This window comes from Zalophus californianus, chromosome 10, assembly GCF_009762305.2.
Source record: "Zalophus californianus isolate mZalCal1 chromosome 10, mZalCal1.pri.v2, whole genome shotgun sequence".
NCBI classification, from domain to species: domain Eukaryota; kingdom Metazoa; phylum Chordata; class Mammalia; order Carnivora; family Otariidae; genus Zalophus; species Zalophus californianus.
This window is the reverse complement of record NC_045604.1, coordinates 98,369,674-98,396,725: the sequence shown is the minus strand read 5'-3', so window position 1 is coordinate 98,396,725 and position 27,052 is coordinate 98,369,674. Positions and strand designations below refer to the sequence as shown.

The 27,052-nt window shown below is 42.1% G+C and overlaps 1 protein-coding gene across 5 annotated transcripts in view; it reads right to left on the bottom strand.

The window, feature by feature from the left end:
• The window catches only part of LOC113933336 (CGRP receptor component), a 55,120-nt gene extending 47,333 nt beyond the window's left edge, over positions 1-7,787 (bottom strand). For 4 of the 5 annotated variants that reach the window (XM_027613329.2, XM_027613330.2, XM_027613327.2 and 1 more), the window contains exon 1: positions 7,655-7,787. In XM_027613329.2, the coding sequence (XP_027469130.1) occupies positions 7,655-7,662 (8 nt within the window). In that variant the 5' untranslated portion in view covers positions 7,663-7,787. The remainder of the gene's footprint in view (positions 1-7,654) is intronic. The other variant, XM_027613331.2, reaches the window with a different exon arrangement.
• Between the last annotated feature and the right edge of the window lie 19,265 nt (positions 7,788-27,052).

The window sequence follows — 27,052 nt, the reverse complement described above, 5'->3', positions numbered from 1 at the left end:
AAGTCAGTCCACAAGGCTTCTTCCTATCTTTGCTTGAAATTGAGTTAAAACTCCCTGTGTGCCCTAAAGTACACTGTAACAAGAGATCCCTTCCCGGAACAGACTGGAAAAATAATACAAATGTTATTTTTCCTCAAGGCTACAGGATCCATCCCAGGTGCCATTGTTACAACTTCATTTCCAAATCATAGCCTCTCCTTTGTCATGCAGAATATTCGATGCCTTAGGAAAATCTGTCCTTGGCTATTCCAAGTTATTTCCCCACTGCCCAAGCCAATATTGTCAATGCAAGAATCCGAAGAACATCATCTGTCTTTACTAGAACCAATATACAAAGGAGAGACACTCTCTTGCATGTGTTTTAATGAACCTGTGTTTAGGAGCCAGGAGAACAATAGATGTTTAAACAAGTACCGCATCTTGGAGATTCCGGCTGGCAGAAGGTGATTTATTCAATTATTCTTTTATTAGGGAAGATAAATAATTTTTTTACTCAGTAAATACTAATGCAATAAATGCCAATATATGCTAGGCTTTCCTTTATTTAATAGAATGTCAATAGGCATAAGATCTACCTTTTATGAAATGAACTATGTTCATTTCAGTTTCTAAATGAACTGTGCATTATCAAGGAAAGTTTGTGGGGTTTTTTTAAGATTTTATTTATTTATTTGACAGAGAGAGACACAGCGAGAGAGGGAACATAAGCAGGGGGAGTGGGAGAGGGAGAAGCAGGGTTCCCACGGAGGAGGGAACCTGATGCGGGGCTCAATCCCAGGACCCTGGGATCATGACCTGAGCCGAAGGCAGTTGCCCAACGACCGAGCCACCCAGGCGCCCCTTGAGGAAAGTTTTTAAGTGGCACTTAAGTGGCCACTACGAAGTGGCAGGTTGCTGGAAAAGGAACTGGTAAGACTGGACAGACATCAACTTAATCAAGTGATCTCATTTAACAGCAGTGATGATAATGTGATGTACTGAGAAAGACACATCCCTTAAAACAATCCTGTCAAAGAACGTCTAATATGAATCTAGCCATGAGGATATAACCAGATAAACCCAAGTTGAGGAACATACTTCAAAACAACTGGTTTAGCTTCTTCAAATACCAATGTCATTTATAACAATGTCAATATCACAAAAACAGGCTAGGAAACGGTTTCTAGAGTAAAGAAGATTAAAGAACTATGACAACTAAAAGTTGTATGACAACTAAAAATATGATTCTTGACTGGATCCTGAATCGGTAGTTAAAAAAAATCTAGCTGGGGCTCCTGGGTGGCTCAGTCGGTTAAGCGGCTGCCTTCTGCTCAGGTCATGATCTGGGAACCAGCCCCACGTCAGGATCCCTGCTCAGTGAGGACTCTGCTTCTCCCTCTCCCTCTGCCCTTCCTCCTGTTTTTGCTCTCTATCTCTCAATGAATAAATAAAAATCTTTAAAAAGAATCTTGCTAAAATGACACTGTTTGGACAATTGGAGAAATTCTGTATTTTAATAATATTGGTACATCAATGCTAAATTCCCTGGGTGTGACAATGGTATTGCAGTCAAGTAGAATACATTTTTAAGACTAGGTAAAATGACATGGTATCTACAACTCTGAAATGATACAGTAGAGAGAGAGAGGGAGAGACAGTGTGTAGAGAGAGAGAGAATGTATACATGTGTAAGAGAGATAAGGCAAACATATCAAAATGTTAACAAATGGTGACTCTAGATAGAGGATATAAAGGTATGGGTTTGGAATTTTTCAAGCTAAAAAGTTGAGAACAATAGAAATGTAAAACAAGAATTCCATAAGGTTAAAAAAAGACATTAGTATAACCTATAATTGAAGACGTAAAATGCATTTTCCTCCAGTGTTTTTTTAGGGTCACTATAATCTGTCAATTTTATATTTACAAGCTGTTGTTCCTACTGAGCAGGAATTGTCTGCTCTATATATAGCTTGCATTTCAGTAGACTTCTAGAAACTGCCCACCTACACAAAACTTCCTATTTTCCTATAGGACTTAGACTAGTACTGATTTTAATTACAGGTGTTCAAAGCAAATATTCCAAGTGAATTTTAAAGATTGTTTGAATCTCTATTTACAGGCAGGCAGTCATTTAATTTCCTTAAGTAACGAATTAATTGGCTTAGGTTGACTTGCTACTTGAAATACAACCTGTACATTTTGCTTAACTTGCTGAGTCAATTTAATGGATGTAAACAACTACTCTGGAAAACCGAATTCTGAATAAACAGAACAAAATGATCTATTGGCAGATTTTCTTTAGACACACACACATACACATGCAAACAGCACCTTTTAATTGCCACACAGTTAACTTACGCACACAATGACGAACAGAACTGCTCAAATTCTCCTATGTTCAACCTATGTTATTGATTCAAGTCATGTTCTGAAAAACTAAACTCATGTACAAGAAAACTGGGCAGATTTCAAAGTCAACAAACTTAATCTGTAGCATTCTCCTAGGAGCTAGCAAACAAGTATCCTCTTTCCAGTCCTATTACTGAACTGTTACAGGACCTATTAGCTAACTTCTCTAAATCTCAATATTTCCAGCTATAAAATGAAGGAAATTCTTACAATGATTTTAAAAAGATGATACAGGGGGCGCCTGGGTGGCTCAGTCGTTAAGCATCTGCCTTCAGCTCAGGTCATGATCCCAAGGTCCTGGGATAGAGCCCTGCATCGGGCTCCCTGCTTGGCGGGAAGCCTGCTTCTCCCTCTCACACCCCCCTGCTTGTGTTCCCTCTCTCACTGTGTCTCTCTCTCTGTCAAATAAATAAATAAAATCTTTTTAAAAAGCGCCTGGGTGGCTCAGTTGGTTAAGCGACTGCCTTCGGCTCAGGTCATGATCCTGGAGTCCCGGGATCAAGTCCCACATCGGGCTCCCTGCTCAGCAGGGAGTCTGCTTCTCCCTCTGACCCTCCCTCCTCTCATGTGCTCTCTCTCTCTCATTCTCTCTCTCAAATAAATAAATCTTAAAAATATATAAATAAATAAATAAAATAAAAATAAAAAAGGTGATACAGAAGACAATCCATTTTCCCTAACTATGTATATTAAGTTCAAGAATAAAAAGTGAACACAGGGGTGCCTGGATGTCTAAGTCGGTTAAGTGTCTGACTCGTGGTTTCACCTCAGGTCATGATCTCAGAGTCCTGGGATCGAGCCCCATGTTGGGCTCCTCTGAGCTCAGCATGAAGTCTGCTGCAGATTCTCTCCTTCTCCCTCTGTCACCGCACCCCCCCCCCCACTGCTTGCACAAGCATGTGCGCATGCATGCTCTCTCTCTCTCAAATAAATACATAGGAGCGCCTGGGTGGCTCAGTCGGTTAAGCATCTGCCTTCAGCTCAGGTTATGATCCCAAGGTCCTGGGATCGAGCCCTGTATCAGGCTCCCTGCTCAGTGGGAAGCCTGCTTCTCCCTCTCACCTCTGCCTGCCACTCCCCCTGCTTGGGTTCTCTCTCTGTCAAATAAATAAATAAATAAAATTTAAAAAAATAAAATAAAATACATAAAAAAATTTTTAAAAAGAGTGAATACAAAGCTTTCCAGGTATATCAATAATCCCAAGGCATTAGACAAAGCCAAATAGCAAATACCTTATATGTACACAAATACTTAATTTTCCTACAAATATTTTGTATCCTTTTGCCTGAGGAAAATGTTTCCAAATGACCGTCAAAAAGTTCTTATTTTTTAAATTATATCACTCAGGGGCACCAGGGTGGCTCAGTCGTTAAGCGTCTGCCTTCAGCTCAGGTCATGATCCCAGGGTCCTGGGATCGAGCCCCCCATCGGGCTACCTGCTCTGCAGGGAGTCTGCTTCTCCCTCTCCCACTCCCCCTGCTTCTGTTCCCTCTCTTGCTGTGTCTCTCTCTGTCAGATAAATAAATAAAATCTTTAAAAAAAATAAATTATATCACTCAATCAAATAAAGCATAAATATTCCTCACCTTTAAAAAAATTTCTAGTGTATGTCTATATGTATTATTCACTCAATAGGTATTTACTCAGTGATTGAAGGAAAAAAAGTAGTAAAAACTCAGAGAAGTTTTCCTTTCGTGCCTCCTCCTTCCAGGTCCTAGGAATGCCTGAAAAGGGTACAAAAGGGTTTGTCCTCTCAGAGAAACAGGGTTCTGCTGAAGATCCTAAGGACTACACTGCTGGGGATCACACCTCATGTTGGAGACCCGTAAGGAACTACAAGTTAGGCCTCCAGACCTTTCCATTCCAGGGGGTCCTTCTACTCTCAAACCACATTTCTACGAAACCTCTTTGCCATAAATTGCTAGCTGCAGAAATTCTTGATTGGTTTCAGTAAGTCATTGACTCCTTGGGAGAAATGGACAGATTGCTAAAGGAGAAAAAAACTCTTTTGACTCAAACCATTTCACTTAGGAAAATCAGAAAATCTGTATGCACAGCAATTAGGAAAGTAGCTAATCCAATTATATTTTTAACTAATTTGTTAAATGAATGAAGTATTGTTGTATTACTTCATTCATCAACCATTTGCTGAACACCTAATGTGTGCCAAATGCAGTGCTAAGCCCCTGCCTTCATGGGGCTTTCTCATGAGGGAGACAAGACACTAAACAGGTAAACATACATCTATTATTGTAACTTGTAATTATTCAAAGGGAAAGTAAATCATGGTGCTATAATAAAAGACAAGAGAAGGACTTATTTTGGGTTGACCGAAAAGGAAGAGCAACACTTAACCTGAGCTATCAAAAAGATAAAGAGGGGGGCGCCTGGGTGGCTCAGTTGGTTAAGCGACTGCCTTCGGCTCAGGTCATGATCCTGGAGTCCCGGGATCAAGTCCCACATCGGGCTCCCTGCTCAGCGGGGAGTCTGCTTCTCCCTCTGACCCTCTTCCCTCTTGTGCTCTCTCATTCTCTCTCTCTTAAAAATCTTTAAAAAAAAAAAAAAGATAAAGAAAGAGCAGGACTGAGAAAAAAGTATACCAGGGAGAGGGTCCTCAGGGCCTTGGAAGATTACAGAAACTACCCAACCGCCAGCGGGAAATGTGTGTGCTTGGGACGTGGGGATAGCAGCATGAGAGGGTTGGTGAGTAAGTGAGATTTGGGTTTTTTTTTTTAAAGATTTATTTATTTGACAGAGAGAGACACAGCGAGAGAGGGAACACAAGCAGGGGGAGCAGCAGGCAGAGGGAGAAGCAGGCTCCCTACTGAGCAAGGAGCCAGATGCGGGGCTCAATACCAGGACCCTGGGATCATGACCTGAGCCAAAGGCAGATGCTTAACCACCTGAGCCACCCAGGCATCACAGAACCAATTAATATTGTAAGATCACTCTGGCTGCTGATTGGAAAACAGAATGGAGGGGGACAAGAGTGGAAGCCAAAGGCAACTGCTTAATCCAGACCAGAGATGACAGACTACAGAATTAGCAATGGAGATGGTAAAAAGTAACTGCACACAAAACATACTGAAGGTGAAGATGACAGAACTGGCTGATGGACTGGATTTAGGGGTGAGGAAGGAGGGCTAGATTTTTGGACCAAACAATTGGATGGATAATGAGAGAAAAGGGCTAGAAATATGCTTTTGGGAGTTATCAGCATATAGATGAGTAAAATGACCAAGGGAGAGTGTGGAGAGGAAGGATCCGAGGACTGAGCGCTAGGACACCTCAACATTTAGAAGCCAAGCAAGGGAGGAAGGGCAAACCAGGGAAGGAGACTGAGAAGTAGTCCTTGATGTAGGGGGAAACGCAGACAGCATGTCACAAAGCCAAAAGAGTTTCAAGAGTTTTTTGTTTTGTTTTGTTCTGTTTTAGTGGAAACCCAGAGCTTCTGTATCAACTGCTGCTAAGAGATCAAGAAGGTTGAGGGCAGAAAATCACCTTTGAATTTGACAAGATGGAGGGCTCAGGTAATCATTACAAAACTCATTTCTGTAGACTGGTGAGGATGAAAGCCCAACAGAATGATTGAGAATGAGGAGATAAACAACACTTCCAGTTTTGTTGTAAGGGGAAGCAAAAATGGAGCAGTAAGTGGACATGAATGTGTGGACAAGGGATTTTTTTTAAGATGGATAAATTAAAGCGGATTGCATAATGACAGGAACTGCTCTAGTAAAGAGGGAAAAATTGGTAATAATAGCTTGGGCTAGAGTAATACATCTGAATGTTTTTCAAGATGCAGATTAAGCCCCATTAGTAGACTACAGAATCAATTTAGTGGGTCAGCATTCTTTTTTAACCAAAGAGACAATATCAGAGTGCATATAGTAAAAGTATTGTTTCATGATGCTTTCATTTCAGTTACATATACATATTGTGTTTTTTAAAAATCTGCAAAATAGGGGCGCCTGGGTGGCTCAGTCGTTAAGCGTCTGCCTTCAGCTCAGGTCATGATCCCCGCGTCCTGGGATCGAGCCCCGCATCGGGCTCCCCGCTCCGCGGGAAGCCTGCTTCTCCCTTTCCCACTCCCCCTGCTTGTGTTCCCTCTCTCGCTGTGTCTGTCAATAAATAAAATCTTTAAAAAAATAAATAAATAAAAATCTGCAAAATAGGCGCGCCTGGGTGGCTCAGTCGGTTAAGCGTCTGCCTTCAGCTCAGGTCCTGATCCGGGATTGAGCCCCGCATCGGGCCCCGTGCTCGGCAGGAAGCCTGCTTCTCCCTCTTCCACTCCCCCTGCTTGTGTTCTCTCTCTCGCTGTGTCGTCTCTGTCAAATCATTCAATCAATAAAATCTTTTAAAAAAATAAAAATCTGCGAGGGCGCCTGGGTGGCTCAGTTGGTTAAGCGACTGCCTTCGGCTCAGGTCATGGTCCTGGAGTCCCGGGATCGAGTCCCACATCGGGCTCCCTGCTCAGCGGGGAGTCTGCTTCTCCCTCTGACCCTCTTCCCTCTCATGCTCTCTCTCTCTCATTCTCTCTAATAAATAAATAAAATCTTTAAAAAAAATAAATAAATAAAAATAAAAATCTGCGAAATAGTAGTATATAGGACCCTGTATAGACAGGTAAAAGAACACAAAGGAAAATGTATTAAATAACCAACGCCAAAGAGAACACAATATAGTTATGCCTACAAGTTAATGAAAAAAACCCACATGGGGAGTAGTTGCAAAAACTTCCATCTGCACTCGGAATAAGCAAACATCACACACACATATTGTTCCTGTGGTCTCAGTCCTGGCTCAAGCTCTTCCTTCTTCCCAGAAAACCTGACCCTTCCATAGCAACTTCTGAGTGAGGGCTCCCCAAGGCTCTATCCCTAAGCTCTATGCCAGCATTTACCCATCTCTTCTGCAAGTACTTCCAGGGCGGACGCGGGGCTTTACACGCTGGGACACCGGGCCGAGCTCCCCACGGTGACCCAAAACACGCTAGGAAATCAATGAGGGAGGGAGCAGGCACACTGAAAGGCCGCCAGGTCAAGTCGCACTGGGTCCCGCGTCCCAGCCACTGGGTGCGAGTAGGGACGAAGGTTCGGAGAGGCAGAGCGAGGGTCCCTTTCCTCTCCGCGTCCGGCCCCAAGGCTTTCCCCCAAGCCCGTACAAGGTGCTGCCCCATGCCCACGTCCCTCGGCTCCCCTCGGCCCAGCAGTCCCCAGCTGAGGGCGTCTGCGCAAGGCCGGGAACCCGCCCCTGACGACTTACACTTCCATGTCGATCCCGCCTCGTCGCCTCCGGCCGCCAGCAAACACCCAGCCTCACGACACGCTGCCGCGGCTCCCGCTGTCCCCGCTGTGCACCCAGTAGCCAGATCTGCGCGCCGCGGGGTACGTCGGGATCGTCGCGCTGCACGCCGGGATCGCCGCGCTGCACGCCGGGATCCTAGCGGACCCAGCGGGCACCTCTGCGCCTTCGAACTGCGCCGAGCGGTTCCCCCTGCTGGACTGTTAAACTTATGCAGGCAGGACTTAGCTCATGTTTTCTTGGTATGGGTGATATCAGAGTATTAATAAACTAAGTTTCCAGAGAGATAATCGGGTTAGTAGCCCTCTGTGGCGTTAAAATCCCACCCGTCGGAGAAGAGTGATGGCGAGGGGCGAGGCGGCTCTGGGCTGCTGGAAATATTGTCTCATGATTTCGATGTTGGGTGCGCGGTGTGTTCTGTTTCAGAAAATTCAGTGAGTTGTACACGTATGTACACTTCTCTGTAGGTATGTTATAACTAATAAAACGTCTCAAGAAGCGAAAAAAAAAAAAAAGAACTCAGGCTCCGTTCTCCCCATTCTTCCTTGAGAGGTATTTGGCAACAAACAAAAAATACAAAAAGCCAAGGACAAGCACAGACTCTGATCTTCCCGCCTTTCTAGGAATTTATCCAAAGGGAATTATCAGATGCTTGAAGAAAGATGGATGTGTAGTGATTTTTTCCCGGGGAGATGGCCTCAATGTCCATCAGTGAGGAATTAATAAATCATGTTTCAGGCATAGAGTATTTTATATGCAGCCATGAGAAATGATGTCGTATACTTGGTATGTTGGGGAAATGCTCAAGATAGGGTTTAAAAAAAAAAGATAGAAAATGATGTTGGTGTGACTAATATTCTAAAGAGAAATAATACACAGGGGAAAAAACACCTAAAGGTACACGGGGTAGAGCCACCTAATCTACTATATTTTATGTCTTAAAAGAACAGATGTGGAAGATTGATGTCCATTATCTTCAAAAATTTTTGGTATGTCTGAAAATGTTTTTTAAAAAATTTTATTTATTTATTTATTTGTTAAGAGAGCACAAGCAGGGGGAGCAGCAGGCAGAGGGAGAGGGAGAAGTGGGCTCCTTGCAGGGAGCCCAACTCCCTCCCAGGACCCAGCTGAAGGCAGACGCTTAACCAACTAAGCCACCCCAGTGCCCCTGAAAATATTTCTTAGAAAATCTAAAGATGGTAAGTCAATTTCTAATTTTTTTCTCCTTTTTTATAGTTCTATCAGTTATTATTTGCTAAATCCATTTGCTTTGCAAGGCCCTTGCTAAGTGATTTGTTATTCCATTATATTAACAGTTAATGGTGCAGGCTTTGCTGTCAGGTGCCCTGTGATTCTGTTCACCTACATCACTTTCTTAGAGTGATGACCTTGGGAGATTACTTAACCTCTTCTAACCACAATTCCCCAATATGTGAATCATAGGTCTGCTTGGTAATCTTTATAAAGTACCTGGCACATAGTAAGTGCTCAGCAAATATTAATTACTGTGACAGTACAACTATGACACTCAGGTAGATTCTGTTGTTATTCAAAGTTTACTATTGAGGAAATTGAGGCAGGCCTGGAGAGATTATGATTTACCCAAGGTCAGTCATCTAGGAACTTGTCCAGTAGGGCTTCAAACTCAGACAATTTGAATAAACATAAGGAGTGCATTAAATTGTTAATAATGACTGATGATTAGTTAGTAAAACATGTGGATAGCAATAAAAAGGAATGGAGAACTGATACAACATGGATGACCCTCAAACACATGCCAAGTGAAAGAAGCCAGACACAAAAGACCACATCCTATATAATTCCATTTCTATGAAATGTCCAAGATAGGCCAGTCTATACAGACAGGGAGTAGATTAGTGGTTGCTTAGGGCTGGGAAAGGGGCAGGGGCAAGGATGGCAGCTAATGGATGCAGAATTTCTTTTGGGGGAAATAAAAATGTCCTAAAATTAGATTGTAATGGTTGCCCATCCCTGGAAATATACCAAAAAATACTGGATTATACACTTTATTTTTTTTTTAAGAATTTATTTATTTGACAGAGACACAGCAAGAGAAGGAACACAAGCAGGGGGAGTGGGAGAGGGAGAAGCAGGCTTCCTGCTGAGCAGGGAGCCTGATGCGGGGCTCGATCCCAGGACCCTGGGATCATGACCTGAGCCGAAGGCAGACGCTTAATGACTGAGCCACCCAGGCGCCCCTGGATTATACACTTTAAATGAGCAAATTGTATGGTCTCTGAATTATATATCAAGGAAGCTGTTAATTTTTCTTTTTTTTACTGGTGTTTGCCTGTGGGGATTACATTAGAAGAGAAATGAGAGAAATTTTTAGCATTTAACTTTGCATATTCAGAATTTTAAAAATGTTTTTCAATGCACATATTGTTTTTAATTACACAAATATTATTTTAAAAACAACTAATTTGGGGGCGCCTGGGTGGCTCAATCAGTTGAGCATCTGCTTTCTGCTCAGGTCATGATCCCAGGGCCCTGGGAGTGAGTTCCACATCAGTCTCCTTGCTGGGCAGGGAGCCTACTTCTCCCTCTGCCTGCTGCTCCCCCTGCTTGTGCTCTCTCTCTCTCTCTGACAAATAGATAAATAAGTTCTTAAAACACACACACACACACACACATGAATTTGCGGCGCCTGGGTGTCTTGGTTGAGCATTGACTCTTGGTTCCGGCTCAGGTCATGATCTCAGGGTCATGAGATGGAGCCCTGCATCAGGCTCTGTGCTCAGCATGGAGTCCACTTGAGATTCTTCCCCCTCCCTCTCCCTCCCTCTCTGCTCCCCCCTACCTCGAGCACACGCCTGTGCATGCACACAGTTTCTCTCTCTCTCTCTTAAATAAACAAATCTTTAAAAAATAACCCCAACAACTAATTTACTTTAAAAAAATCAGCAAATAGATAAAATGCTACCCGAGACCCAGCTGGCCTAATTTTTGTAGAAGGTCCCCATAACTCCTTTTAGGACAGCAGGCCCCACAGATAAGCACTAAAGATGTTCATTGTGCTACTCACTTAGCAAATATATAGTGATGGCCCATTTGGTGGTGATGATACACATGTGAGTAATATGCACCTCTTGCCCTGGTTAGCTGACAGCCTAGTTGGAGAACCAGCTCTGGACATCAACAACTACAATACACAATGTTTAGACGCAATGAAGCAGAGGAGAGAATGACTAATGAGGTGGAGAGGCGTCCCAAAGCCAGGGGTGTTTGAGCTGGTTGTGGGGAGGAGCACCCAAGGCCAAGGCTTCAGGGATGGGCTTCCACAGAAGAAAAGCTAGTGCCTCTCTGGGGGCCCCATGAAAAAATAGCTAAGCTTCAGGTTCTCCAAAGGAGGCCATCCTAAGAGTTTGGGGCCATATGCACCCTTCTGATGGACCAAAGTAGAAAATGTAGGGGAGACAAGCCATGCAAGGCTTTCATTCTTCTGAAGCAGATAAATCCTAGACAGCACTCAGGCCTGTGCTGAAATGGCTGTTGTCCATTGTCTGAACAGTCCTGGAGCCTCAAGCTGGCAATGAGGATGGACACAGAAGGTTTGCCTATGGTCAAGGCCCTGAAGGAAACACCAGCAAAGTCAAGTAAGGTTGTGATCTCTTTTTTAGCATCCCAGGAGCAGGAATTGTAAACCCTTGGTGACCTCCAGTCATCGGTTGTATTCCTGGACACCCACAGAAATGAGGCTGTCAAGTGTGGTGGTTACAGATATGGGCTATGTGGCCAGACAGACTGGGTTAAATCCAGTACCTACCTTACAGAGTCAGCATGTTTAGAATGGCACCTGGCAAGTGGCAAGCATGAAAAAAATATGAACTATTATCTTCCCATATATCCAAAGCAAGGAAATAAGATTTTGGATGAAGAAAGCGTTAAGTATATGGTGATATATGGACGTCATCTAGTTCCCCTCATTGCAGATATACTGTCCATCTTCTTGGAGAAAATCATGAAGCCTCTCATTACCCACCTTACCTCGGAACAGTTGACATGAGTTGAGTTAAAGGCTTCTAGTGAGTAAGAAAATATATTACATGGCAGTGCGGGACTTGGAGGGTGGGGTGGGAATGAGTGGTCAGCCCCATTCAAGGGCATTTTCCTGGAGTCTCTCCCTATGGTGGGCGGAAAGACATCCCCAAAGATGCCCACACCCAAATCCTCCAGAACCTGTAGATACGTTACTACATATGCCCAAAGGGACTTTCCTGCTGTGATTAAGGTTATGGACCTTAAGATGGCAAGATTATCCTGAATCATTTGGATGGGCCCAATCTAATCACATGGGTCCTTCCAAGAGGAGAATCTTTGCCAGATGAGTTAGAGGGAGGTAGAATTATGGAAGAAGAGTCAGACAGATGCACCTGTCCTGGTTTTGAAGATGGAGGAAGGGGCCATGAGCCAAGGAATGTAGGTGGCCTCTAGAAACCAGGAAAGGCAAGGAAAGGATCCTTCACTGAGCCTCCAGAAAGGACTGCAGCCCTGCCAACACCTCAATTTTAGCCCTGTGAGACCCATGTAAGGCTTCTAACCTATAGAATTGTGAGATGGTTGAGGTGTCTGGGTGGCTCAGTCAGTTGAGCATCTGACTCTTGATTTCGGCTCAGATAGTGATCTCAGGGTCCCGGGATCAAGCCCAGCGTCTGACTCCCCGCTCAGCAGCAAGTCTGCTTGTCTCTCTCTCCCGCTGCCCCTCCCCCTGCTTGTGCGCGCTCTCTCTCTCTCTGAAACAATATATAATCTTTAAAAAAAAGAATTGTGAGATAACAAATTTGTGGGAGTTGTGTGGTAGTTTATAACAGCAGCACTGGTAGATGAATACACTCCCATGCAAATCCTCTCTTCAGTGCAGACTGTCCTCCTGTTTATTCACTGTCCACAGTCACAAAGAGCTGCTTCTCCATTTCTGTCTCTACCTTTTCTGCAGGAGGCTGAGTACCCCTCAAACGACTCCTAGATAGATCCACGTGTCTCACAGTATCGGATGTGTGTGTGCGCATGCGCGAGTGCTCGCGGGAGCACACCCACAGCTCTGGGCACCCCTCCTGTGGCTGCCACTCACCTCGTGGTGGTAATGGTAGCAGGGCAGGGTGCTATTGTTCCCAGGCTCTAAGGCCTGGCCTCCTGCCTCACACCATTGCTGTAGGTGCCTTAGGCTCCTTTAGTTTATTTTCATTCTCTGGCTGCTGGAGTCTGTGGGGCCAGGTGGAGGGACAGTCAGAATGTAAGGCATAGTTCTGTGCCCTTCAACCAAGCAGAAGACTTCACTCTGCACTCTTGGGAGAGAGCTTTTTCCCCCGGAGGCTCCTTGGTCTCGTCCCATCCCCAGCCCAGGCAACCCAAGCCTGACTCCTGGGGCCTCTACCCTGAGCTTACACAGTTCTCTGAAACTTACATAGTTCCCTGAAAAGTACTTAGAACAGTGCCTGGCGTTTAGTAAGCACTGCATAAGAGAGCTTATAAACAAATATCCTACATATGTTCTGTCTGCTGTCTAGTGTGATTTGTATAGCATAGGGATTAAGAACACAGATGTTACGGTCAGACTGCTGGCCTTCGTTTGGATCCTGTCTGCCCCACCTACTAACTTTATGACTTAATCTTCTAAGTATCTAATCTTCTAAATTTCCCTGTCTATAAAATGTTGATAATTCTGTTTACCTCCTAAGATTAAATGTGATGATAAACATGCAGTGGTTTTGAAGCATGTCTGCAAATTGTTTGACACTCTTCCTTCACAGGGTGGAGACTAAGTACCCCCATCTTGAATACAGGCTGGAATTTTCACTCACTAGATAATGAACAGAAGGCGGTTGAAAGTGACACCACGTGACTTCTGAGGCTGAGGCAAAAAGGCTATGCAGGTCCCATCTGGCTCTCTCTCTCAGGACATGGGTTTTAGAGCCCTGAGTCATCCAGTAAGAAGTGCGGCTACCTTCAAACCACTAGGCTGGAGGCACCACATGGAGAAATCACACATTTACACAGACTGTTGCAGCCCATAGCCATTTGAATTTTCCCAGCTCAGGCATCAGACCTGTGACTGATGAAGCCTTTGAAATCACCCCAGCTCCAGCCAGTGTCTGATTGCAATTCCATGAGAAACCCTTACCCAGAACCTTCTTGCTGAGTGCATTCAACCTCCAGAGTGATCAAAAGTAATAATAATTCTTACAGTTGTTGTTTTACAATTTGGGTTGTTTTGTTACACAGCAATAGGTAACCGATATGCACATAAAGCACCTCGAACATGAAAAGCATGGAGTAAACAGTAGTCCTAATTCTTATTACTTCAAACTAGCATCATTGTGGCCCACTAGGGCTTCATTTATTAATAATGGCAGCTACAATTTCTTGAGTACTTAGTATAAATCAAGCATAGTCTATATGCAATTTCTTCTTCACTCAGTCCTCAGTGCATGAGTATCATTATCCCCTTTTTACTGAACCTCCAAGGGGTTAAGTAATTACCTGAAGCTACACCCAAGGAGTAATGTGGCTTAGATTCAACCCTTGGCTCCTCTGACTCTCAGAGCCTGTCATAAAGCATACTCCAGTGTAGTAACTGCCACTTGAGTCCTTCTAAAGTGCTGCCCATGCCGAGTTCTCTGCCCAGGCTGGGCCACCAACAGCTATCTCCATGAAGAGCTAACAGGACTGGGGCTCTTGCCATCCCCTGCGGTGTTCTTTCAGGTTGGCTTCTGCACACTCGACACCAGGTATGTACGGTCAATCATAATTCAGCAAATGAAGAGTACAGCAACTGACAGGCCCAAGACTCCTTGTCCAACTTTTGTTTTCACCACAAGGACTGGAAAGACAGTTGATTGCCATGTAAGATTTCATGATGTTCCTATTAGCCAGTTGTTAACTTGATCCCTCAGATAATTAATTTCTGATGAATCAACCTTCTGGCATGCTTCCTAGACCAATGTTATTGCTGTCCTGCACATAACATGAGCTTTGTGGCCAGACTAATGGGGTTAAAGTCCCAGCTCAGCCACTTCCTAGCTGGGTATTGTTGGGCAAGTCACTTAATCCCTCCCAGACTCAGTATCCTCATCAGTAGACTGGGACTAATTATAGCATTGACCACAAGGACTGGTTGTGAAGATTTAAGGAGCTAATCAATATATAAGGTGTTTAGCAAGAGCCTAGCACACAGTTAGAACTCAAGGGGTATTAGCTATCATTGTTATTCTGTGTTTATTGCCCTATTTATATATAGAAAACACCTTAGCCTACCTTTAAATTGTTTCTTTAACTTCTTCCCTCAGGCAGGAGCCAGAACTTGGAATTTCCTAGATGATGCTTAGGAGGTGTGATGAGGTAAGAGCCTTGCCCTTTCCTCCTTGTTTCCCCTTCTCCTGAGGGTGCAGTTGTTGTTGTCAATAATAGCAATGACAATGTGTGTACTGAGTGCCGATTATGTAGCTGCCAGACCCAGTCTTGAAATTGTATATATATTATTAACTCAGATCTCACAACAAATCATACAGGCGAGATATTTTTACTCATTTATTCATCCTTTTTTTTCATTTAACAAATAGTTATTGTGTTCCTTCAATGATCTGGGTACTTGAAATGTATTAAAGAATAAGACAGGGGGCACCTGGGTGGCTCAGTCAGTTAAGCGTCCGCCTTCAGTTCAGGTCATGATCTCAGGATCCTGGGATCAAGCCCCACATCGGGCTCCTGCTCAGTGGGGAGTCTGCCTCTCCCTCCTCCCACTCATGCTCTTTCTCTCAAATAAATATATATATATATATTTAAAAATAAACATAAAAAAATCAAATAGGCATTTGGATGTAGAAGTTTTCCCTCCACTTTACAGTAAGTGACTGAGTTAGGATTTAAACCAAGTCTGACTCCACCACCTTATCTCTTGTGTTAAATATCTGCCACCAGATTTTTGCTTCTGACCAAGATGGACTCAGCTGGACCTGATTTACCATCATGCATGAAACAACCAAAAAAAAAAATTAAAAAGACAAAGTACATGAAAGAAAGACTTTTCAATGAAGGATGGTGATTTCTGAGAGACAGAAATAAAAGAAGTGAGCCCTATAAGAATCTAGCTTACTATTTTGAGAAAGTTCTCAGGACATGATACAGGGAGGCAGAACTGAGGCAGAGTCTGGCAGAGTCTGGCAACTCCCTGAGTTGAGAAGACAAAATGGACAGCAAGAGAGACAGGGACTTCTAGGGTTCATAAAACAGAGTAACAGAGAGACGAAAACCATACAGAGAGAGGTCTCTGAAGATCTACAGAGGGTCCTCCTCAAGTATTCAGTGGATCACTGAATCAATGCATGCACGTGAGGAAATGGAGTATGAGGGAAAGAAAGATCAATCCAAAAGGAATAAAGGAAACAGTGCCTGTTTCTACCAATCAGACTGGGAAAACTTATAATTCATTGGGTAGAGTATTGAGGAAAATCTTCCCTCATTAATGGGAAATGATTAGCTCCAGACTGAGCATTGCTACTGACTTGCAAAGCAAATAATGAAAGCAAAACCCAAAAGGATCCAACTATTTCCAAGTAAACTAACTGCATCCCAGAGCAAAACTCAAGAAGATTTATAGGAATACAAAAATATCCAACACCTAACCAGATAAAGATCCAATGTCTAGCATCCAATCAAAGACTGCTAGGCAAATAAAGAAGTGAGAAAATATGACTGATAATGAGGAGATTAAAAAATCAGAGAAGGACATTAAAACAGTTATTATAACTGTATTCCATATGCTTAGAAAGTTAAGTCGAGGACTTGAATGGACATTTCTCCAAAGATGATATAGAATGGCCAAGAAGCATTTGAAAAGATGTTCAACATCACTAATCATGAGAGCATGCAAATCGAAACCACAATGAAATATTACCTCATACCCATTAGAATAGCTATTATTAAAAAAACAGAAAATAATAAATTTAGTGAGGATGTAGAACAGTTGGAATCTTTTTGCACACTTGGTGGAATTGTAAAATGGTACAACTGCTGTGGAAAACAGTATGGAAGTTCCTCAAAAAATTAAAAATAGAACTAACATATGATCCAGCTATCTCACTTCTGGGTATACATCCAAGAACTGAAACATCACACATGAAATCCTAGGGTCTTGAAGAAATATTTGCACACCCATGTTCATAGCATCATCACTTACAATGTATCAGTATAGATGTATTAGTCAGGGTTCTCCAAAAAACAAAACCAATAGGATATATATTTTAGAAGATTTATTATAAGGTGGCACCTGGCTGTCTCTGTCAGTGGAGCATGTGACTCTTGATCTCAAGTTGTGAGTTTGAGCCCCATGTTGGGTGTAGAGATTACTTAAAAATAAAACCTTAAAAAATGATTTATTATAGTAATTGGCTCATGCAGATATGGAGGCTGAAAAGTTCCACAATCTGCCATCTGCAAGCTCGAGACCAGGAAAGCCAGTGATATAATTGGGTCCAAGACCTGGGAACCAGCGGGCTGATGGTGTAAGTCCTGATCTGAGTCTGAGAGCCTGAGAACCAGGAATGCCAAGAGAAGATGGGTGTCTCATCTCAGGCAGAGATAGAGCAAATTCACTCTTGTCCATCTTTTTGTTCTATTTGGGCATTCAACAGACTCCATGGTACCCACCCACACTGGAAATGGCCATCTGCTTTACTCAGTTCACCAATTCAAATGCAAGTCTTTTCTGAAAACACCCTCATAGACACACCCAGAAATAATGTTTCATCAGCTATCTGGCCATCTCGTAGCTCAGTCAAGTTGACACAGAAAATTAACTATCATAGTGGAATAATATGCAGCCTAAAAAGGAAGGAAATCCTGCCACAGTATATGATATAGATGAACCTTGAGGACATTAGGCTAAGTGAAATAAGCCAGTCACAAAAGTTAAAATAATGGGGGCGCCTGGGTGGTTCAGTCGTTAGGCATCTGCCTTCGGCTCAGGTCATGATCCCAGGGTCCTGGGATCGAGCCTGGCATCAGGCTCCCTGCTCGGCGGGAAGCCTGCTTCTCCCTCTCCCACTCCCCCTGCTTGTGTTCCCTCTCTTGCTGTGTCTCTCTCTGTCAAATAAATAAATAAAATCTTTAAAAAAAAAAAGTTAAAATAATGTATGATTCTACTTATATGAGATACATAAAGTAGTCAAATTCATATATAGAGAAAGTGAAATGGTGGTGACCAGGGGTTGGGGGTAGTGGGCAAAGGGGAGTTGTTTAATGGATATAGTTTCTGTTCTGCAAGATGAAAAAGTTCTGGAGATCTGTCTCACAACAACGTTAATATACTCAACACTACTGAAGTGTACACTTAAAAAATGGCTAAGATGATAAATTTTATGATACATGTTTTCTAGCACAACAAAAAGTTAATATACAATAGCATTTCTATATGATGTCAACAATAATTTAAATTTTATGAAAATGATAATAAAAAGATTTGAGCTTTTTTTGGCCCCTCTACCATGAGAATAAAGATCATTCTTAACATTCAGACTGTTCGCACTCCAGAAAATGTTGACATTACTCTGGAGGGCTATTTTGAAGGCCATCAGAAGAAACCTGAGGAGGGACTCCAACTACATTAATGTAGAACTCGGTTTCCTTGAAAAGAAAAAGAAGAGGCTCCAAGTTGACAGATGGTGGGGCAATAGAAAGGCACTGGCTACCGTTTACACTATCTTTGGTCATATACAAAACATGGTTAAGAGTGTTACACTGGGCTTCCAGTACAAAATAAAGTCTCTGTGTGTTCACTTCCCCATCAATTAGCAATAATCGCACCTCGGATAAACCTCATTGGCTACAATACCGCCACTGGGAAAAGCTTCTCTTCCCCATCAATGTTGTGATTCAGAAGAATGATTCTGTTGTTGAAATCTGAAATTTCTTGGGCAAAAAATATATCTGCTGGGTTCAGATGAGGTCAGGCATTGCCTGTTCAGTATCACAAGCCCAGAAAGATGAGTTAATTCTTGAAGGAAATGACATTGAATTTGTAACAAATTCAAGCGGCTTTGATTCAGCAAGCCACAAGAGTTAAAAATAAGGATATCAGAACATTTTTGGATGGTATCTGTTTCTGAAAACGGAAAAGTTCAGCAGGCTAATGAATAGGATTTAAGCTGTTCAGCTACAGAAACAGCAAGATGCCAGATGATTTTTCAGACTTCTTTGTGATATTTTAAAGATGCACTAACAGCTGTGTGTTAAAAAAGAAAAGGAAAGAAAACTACAGGATTTGAGATTCTGGATTAGATGGATAGCAGATTAGACACTATAGAGAAAAAGATTGGTGAATTAAAGGCATAAAAATAGGTACCATCCAAAATGAAACACAGAAAAAGAAAGAATCAACAAAAATAATAGCATCAATGAGCTGTGGGACACTTTAAGCTTATGTACAGATAATTGGGGTCTCCAAAAAAGAGGAGCAAGAAAGGGATAGAAAGATATTTTAATATTAAGAATTATAAATCCACAGACCTAAGATACTCAACAAGAAAAATGAAGAAAACTGTACCAAGACATATCACAATCAATTTCTCAAAATCAGTGATAAAGAAAAAAATCTTAAAAGCAGCTAGAGGGAGAAAAAAAAGACATGTTACATATAGAGGTACAAAGATGAGCCTGACAGATTTGTCATTCGAAACAATGCAAGTGAGAAGACAGTGGAGCAACATCTTTAAAATGCTGGGGAAAAGAGTCACCTTAGACTCCCATATGTGGAAGAAATGTTTCTCAGAACAACAACAGGATGACATTAAGACATTTTCAGGTATACAAAAGCTGAAAGGATTCATCACTGGTGCTATAGAAAAATAAGGAAATGCTTCAGACAAAAGGAAGATGATAGCAGATGGAAATCTGGATCCACACAAAGGAATAAAAAGCACAGGAAATGCTAACTACATAGGCAAATATGTAAGATTTTTTTTTTCTTACTGCTTTGTCATGGCCATTCTAGGAAACTGATGTACATATATCTAACACCACACTTAATGGTAAAAAACTGAATGTTTTCCCCCTAAGATCAGGAACAAGACAAAGATGTCCACTCTCACCACTTCTATTCAAAATTGTACTGGAAGTACTAGTCAGAGCAATTAGGCAAGGAAAAAAAAAAGGCAGTCAGATTGGAAAGGAAGAAGCAAAACTATATTAGCAGATGACATGTATGTAGAAAATCATGAAGAGTCCACTAGGAAAGCTGCTGGATAAACAAATTGAACAAGATTGCGAGATACAAGATCAATATATAGAAATCAATCACATTTCTATACATTAACAGTGAACAGTTGGGAAATGAAATCAAGAAAAACGATTCCATTTATAATAGCATCAAAAAGAATAAAATACTTGGGAATAAACTTGTCAAAAGTAATCCAAAACTTGTGCCCTGAAAATTATAAAATACTATTGAAGGAAATTAAATAAGATCTTATTAAATTAGAAACATCCCATGTTCATGACTGGAAGACTTGATATTGTTAAAATGTCAGTAGTCTCCAAATTGATCCTAATACATCCTTATTAAAATTCCAGCTGCCTTTTTTGCAGAAATTGACAAGTTAATGCTAAAATTCATATGAGGATGCAAGGGACCCAGAATGGCCAAAACAAGCAATAAAAGAAAAATGAATAAACTGGACTTCATCAAGATTAAAAACATTTGTGCTACAAACAATACAAACTAGAAAGTGAAAAGACAATCCACAGAATAGGAAAAAATATTTGCAGATCATACGTCATGTACCTAATAAGGGACTTGTATCATCAAGATTAAAAACTTTTGCTCTAAGAAAAATGCTGTTCAGACAAAGAAAAGACAAACCGCAGACTGGACGAAAATCTTTGCTAAGTGTATATCTGGGTGAATGACTTGTATCCAGAACATATAAAGAACTCTCAAAATACAACAATAAGCAAAGAATCCAATTTCAAAAGGACAAAAATTTTGAGTAGACCCCTCACCAAAGATGATAATACATGGATGGCAAATAACCATATGAAAAAATGCTCAGGGGCGCCTGGGTGGCTCAGTCATTGGGCGTCTGCCTTCGGCTCAGGTAATGATCCCAGGGTCCTGGGATCAAGCCCCGCATCGGGCTCCCTGCTCCGCGAGAAGCCTGCTTCTCCCTCTCCCACTCTCCCTGCTTGTGTTCCCTCTCTCGCTGTGTCTCTCTCTGTCAAATAAATAAATAGAAAATCTTAAAAAAAAAAGAAAGAAAAAATGCTCAGCATTAGTTATTAGGGAAATGCAAATTAAAGCAATAATGAAACACACCATGCACCTATAGGAGTGACTAAAGTTAAAAGACTGACCATTCTAAGCGTTGACAAGGATGTGCAGAACTGAAACTCTCATATACTGCTGGTAGGAAAAGTAAATTTGTACAACACTTTGCAAAACTATTTGGTAATTTCCTAAAAAATTAAATATACATCTACCATATAGTCCAGCCATTCCATTCATAGGTATTTATCCAAGGGAATTGAAAGCATATGTGCATAGAAAGACTTGTACATGCATGTGTTATATGTAATAGCCCAAAACTAGAAGCAACCCAAATGTCCATCAACAAACAACTGGATAAACAACTTGGGGCATATCCATACAATGGAATACTACTTACCAATAAAGAGAAATGAACTATTTATGGTGACTAACATAACATAATAAAATTAAAAAAAAATGAACTATTGATACAAGTAATAACATGGATAAACCTCAGAATAATTATGCTGAGTGAGAAAAGCCAGACAAAAAATAGATAGATAGATAGATGATGGATAGATAGATAGATAGATAGATAGATAGATAGATGATAAATAGATCGATCTGGAAAATGCAAACTAATCTATGATTACAAAAAGAAGATCAGTGTTTTCTTGGGTATGGATGGGGAGAGGCAGGAGGAAGGGATTATAAAGAGGTACAAAGATCCTTTTGGGTATGAGGGAAACTTTCACTACCTTCATTATGGGTAGTTTCATGGGTATATGTCAAAACATATCAAATTGTACACTTTAAATATTTGTATATTATTGTGTATCAGTATATCTCAATAAAGCTATTACATACATCATATATATAATGTGTATGTATACACATATGTATGTGTATATCCAGATTCACTAGGGTTTTAATAGTGGGATTGTGAGCATTTTTTAAAACTTGGAAATTTTCAAAAATACCCACTTGAACAACTATTGACATTTTGCAAATCTTCCATTACCGACCTCACTCCTTTTTGTTGTTCTTGGAGCATTTTAAAATAAGTATCATATCATTTCACCAGAAAATTCTTCAGTATGTATCTCTAAAAGATAAGAACTTCTAAAAAACAAAACCTTATGCCATTATCTATTGTAGGTGTTTTCTAAAGTGAACGTGAGTGGTTTTTGTAATGTATTTTTAGTGAAATTTTTCTTGAGATAATTTTATTTTTATTTATTTTTTAAAAGATTTTACTTATTTATTTGAGAGACAGCAGGAGTGAGGGGAGAGAGAGGCAGAGGGGGAAGCAGACTCCCAGCTGAGCAGGGAGCCTAAGGGGGGGTGGTGTGGTCCTCGATCCACGGACTCCAGGATCATAACCTGAGCTGAAGGCAGATGCTTAACTGACTGAACCACCCAAGTGATCCTCTTGAGATAATTTTAGATTCACACACAGTTGTAAGTAATGATTAGAGGGGCACCTGGGTGGCTCAACTGACTGGGTGCCTGGCTCTTGGTTTCAGCTTAGGTCATGATCTCAGGGTCCTGGCATCAAGCCCTGTGTCAGGCTCCTCACTCAGCAGGGATTCTGCTTCAGGGTTCTCTTTCTCCCTCTGCCCCTACCCCCACTCACTCTCTCTCATTCTCTCCCTAAAATAAATAAATAAATCTTGAAAAAAAAAAAAAAGAAATGATCAGAGACATCCCTTTACACTCTCCTCAGTTTCCTCCAGTGGTAACATTTTGCAAAATTACAGTATGTCACAACCAGGATTTTGACATTGATACAATCTAATGATCTTATTCAGATATCCCTATTTTACTTGTATTCTTTTTATGTGTGTCTATATTTGTATTAAGTTCTACACAATGTAATCACCTGTGTAGTTTTGTGTACCCATCACAAAGTCAAGATACCGAACAGTTCCAACAACACAATGATTCCTCGTGTTGCCCTAATATAACCACTTCTCCCCACCATCCCTAACCCCTGGCAACCACTACTCTGTCCTCCATTTCTAAATTTTTTTCATTTCAAAAATGTTGTATCAGTAGAATGATACAATGTATAACCTTTTGAGATTGGCTTTCTTTTCCCACTAAGCATAATTTCCTGGAGATTCAGCAAAGTCATTGCATATATCAATAGGTCATTTACTTTTATATGCTGAGTTATATCCCATGGTATATATTTATACTGAAATATATATATTAATATATTATATGTTAAGATTTTATTTATTTATTTGACAGAGAGAGAGCATGAGCCGGGGTCCGGGGTGGGGGGTGCGGGCAGAGGGGCAGAGGGAGAAGGAGAAGCAGACTTCCTGCTGAGCATGGAGCACAACACAGGGCTTAAACCCAGGACCTGGGATCATGACCTGAGCTGAAGGCAGGTGCTTAACCAACTGAGCCACCCAGGTGCCCCTATATTGAAATATATTTTTAAAGGTTATTTTTACATACAAAAATTTTCATCATTTTGCTGCTTGCAAAGGGCACCAATCATTTGTTTTGCCATTTTTGGGTAGCATGTTCTATAAAGATCAATTAGGTCATGTTGGTTGATAATTTTGTTTAGATCATCCAAATCTTTCCTGATTTTTTGTATACTGGTTCTGTCAATTACAGAGATAGGGATGTTAAAAATCTCCTATTATAATTTTGGAGCTATTTATTTATTCCTTTATTTCTGTTAATCTTTGCTTCATATAATTTGAAGCTGTGTTATTAGGAGCATACTCACTTGGGATTGTTAGCACTTAATGATTAATTGACCCTTTTATCATTATATAATGCTCCTCTTTATCTCTGGTAATATTTCTTGCCTAAAAGTTTACTTTGTGTGATATGAAAACAGCCATTCCAGATTTCTTATGATTATGCTTACATGGTATATCTTTTCCATCCCTTTACTTCTAACTTGTCTGTGTCTTTATGTTTTAAGTGAACCTTTTGCAGGCAGCACGTAGTTGGATCTTACTTTTTAAATGCTTCTGACAATCTCTGCCTTTAATTGAAGTGATTAATCCATTTACACTTAACATAATTATTGATACAGTTGTTTAAATCTATTATTTTTTTTCTATCTATACTTGTGTCCTTTATTCTTGAACTCCTTGGATCAAGAATATTTTAATATTCCATTTTATCTCATCTATTGGGTTTTTAGATGTACCTTTTTTTGGTGGTTGCTCTAAGGATTACAGTATGAATCCCTAACTTATCCCGGTTTGCTCTGAATTAATATTAGTATACCTCTTCATGTATAACATAACCACCTTACAACAGTATAATTCCATTCATATCCTCTTCTACTTTGCTATAAAGCTAACAACACATTGTATTATTTTTAGTTTAGTCATTTGTCTTTATTTTTTTAAGATTTTATTTTCAAGCAATCTCTACACCCAATGTAGAGCTCAAACCAACAACGTTGAGATCAAGAGTCACATGCTCAACTGACTGAGCCAGCTAGGTGCCCCTAGTCATTTGTCTTTAAGGAAATTAAGAAGAGAGAATAGTCTTCAATATATAGTTGCCTTTTCCAGGACTTCTTATTCCTTCTTGTAGACCCAAGCTCTTGTCTTATTTCATTTCCCCTCAGAATGAAGAACTTCTTTAGCTTTTCTTATAGTCTGGGTCTCCTGGCTGTGAATTTGTGCACCTGTCAATTAATAAGCCTTGAGAATTTGATCCAATCTCAGCCACCATGTCTTTTGCATTATAGGATTCAGCCAACACTAGCAATTCCCCGGGAATGGATTCACCCAGTCCCCAAACCGCAGCAGCCACATCCTGTCATTCTGAAGGGGAACTGGGTCTGACGGTCATCAAAGAGGTCCCTAAGAACGAGGCACTTGTAACTGCTTTCCACAATGGCCCAAGAGCCAGTTTTCCTTCCAGTCACGCTCCCATGCCAAACTTAGGGTCCGCCTAAACCTCCTACTTGGGGCAAGAGTGGCTAGGCTATTGAATGGACTGAGTGTTGCCTCTTGAAGCCCTGAGATAGTCACCCTTCAGGCCTCTGGTGGTTTGAGAGGACCTATCCTTCCTATCTACCTTCCCCGTGCTGGTAACAGACTGGCCACTGGCAGGAACTCTTCTCCAAACCTCTCTCAGCCTCCCTGATGTTTTGCTCGGGGACGTCATCAGCTTTTTCAGAGAGAATTTGGTTCCTGTGCTTCCATGGGTCTTTAATGCCAAGGACATTTCCTTAAGATCAAGGCTCATGCCCACTTTAGTGTCTACTGCCAGGGTCTTAACTGCAGATTCTTTTGATTTGTCTATGTTTGTTTGTTTGTTTTTTCTTCACAAACCTTCATGCTGCCTCTTTGTCTTCCTCCTTCTTCTGAGTCCCCTTCCCCAACCCTGCAGAAGCCGCCACACAGAACCGGTCTGCTATTTGCTGCAAGCAAATCTGAGGTGACAGTCTCTCTTCTGTCATGTGGCACAGTGTGGTCAGCCGACTGTCTCCTTCTAACTGGTTGCCCATGGGCACGTCCACTAACCTCTAACCCTTTGCAGACTCAACCTCTCCATCTGTAAACAGGACTGTTGTGAAGATGAAATAAGATCAATCATGTAAAGGCTTTAACACAGTCTAGCACCTGGTGAGCCACTGTGTCAGGTGTTGTATTTACAGCCCTACCTGTGTTATGCATCATGGTTGTAGCCCTGCTCTCAAACATCTTCCCTGACTCTCTTTCCAGCCTCAACTCATCCGCCAGAGGGTTGCTGGATATTCAGGGATGTGAACTCCTGTTTGCAGAGTACCACTCGTTCTCACCCTTGGCCGCCTGGGAAGGGATGTCAGGCTTCAGACCCTAGCAAGTAGATCCCAGGGACTTGCCACAGCTCTCAGCTGAGGACCACATGGCTCACAGCTGGTTTCATGGGCTTCCCCATCTCTGTCTACCTGTGGCCTGATGTAGCCCAGTTCTGGGGCTTCTCGGGGAGAAGACAAGAAAGGGCTGGGAGTCATGGAGATAATGTAGATGAGGCCTGGGTAGGGGAGAGGACCTGAAGCTACAACTACAGTGCCCTCAATTCAGGGAAAGACTACTAGGTGCTCCTATAGGATCCAACGGGAGCCCAGAGCTGGACACCCGGTCAGCTGGGAGTCTCCCCAACATTGATGATGCTTGGCTAGAATACTGATGGACAAATGGGAACAGTGAGTCAGACAGTGAAGGAAGGGCATTCCAAGCACAGGAAAGAGCATTTAAGGAGACTTGAAAGAGCCTGATACATTCTAGGAACTGGAAGTAATTCCGGTCTGTTGGTCCCTATGATCTACAGGACCAAGACCAAACTCTCTCCCTTGACGTTCAAAGCCCTTTGTAATCTTGCCGGAAACGACTTCCCACCACTCCTGCCCACCCCACTCCTGTCCTTTTGTTACAGCCACTCTAACAGGTTCCTGTTTTCCCAGCAGGCCATTAACATTCTGGCCTCCAGGCCTTTGCCGAGGCTACTCCCTTTGCAGGAAAAATTCTAACCCTCTTCTTTGCAGAGCTAACTCCCTCTCATCTTCGGGGACATCTCCATTAGAAGCCCCTTCAGGGCGCAAGGTGGATGCTGTACCACCGCTGTCTAGCGGGGCTGAATACTTAATCACATCAAGGAACTCTTCTCTGAGTACCCCCAAATACACGCCGGCCTCCGTGCTGCCATCAGGGCTCCCCGAAACCTGTCCACGCCTTGCCAGGGCTTCTTGAGGCAGGTTACCATTTCTTATGCTCATTTCTTTTTCTTCAGTGTCCAACTCTACCTGGCACAAAGGAGGTGCCGCCTACCTTTTGTTGAATGAATGAATGATCGGGCATGCCTTTTCACCTTTTGTATCTTGTGAGCCTGCCAGGCCTGGCCGGGTGTTTTCCGTGCCGGGCACAGTTTGTTGCCTTCCGCGCTGTCGCTCAGGCACCACCCTCACCGCCCCTACCCCCCTACCTGGGGCCGCTCGACCCAAAGCCGCTCCCGAAACGGCTCCGCCCACAGCCGGGGTTGGAGGGCGCAGGCAACGCCCACCCCGCCAGGCCGCCTGGGATTGGTGCGGCCGCCGCCAGGAGGCGGGCACAGGGCCGGGCCGCAGCTGA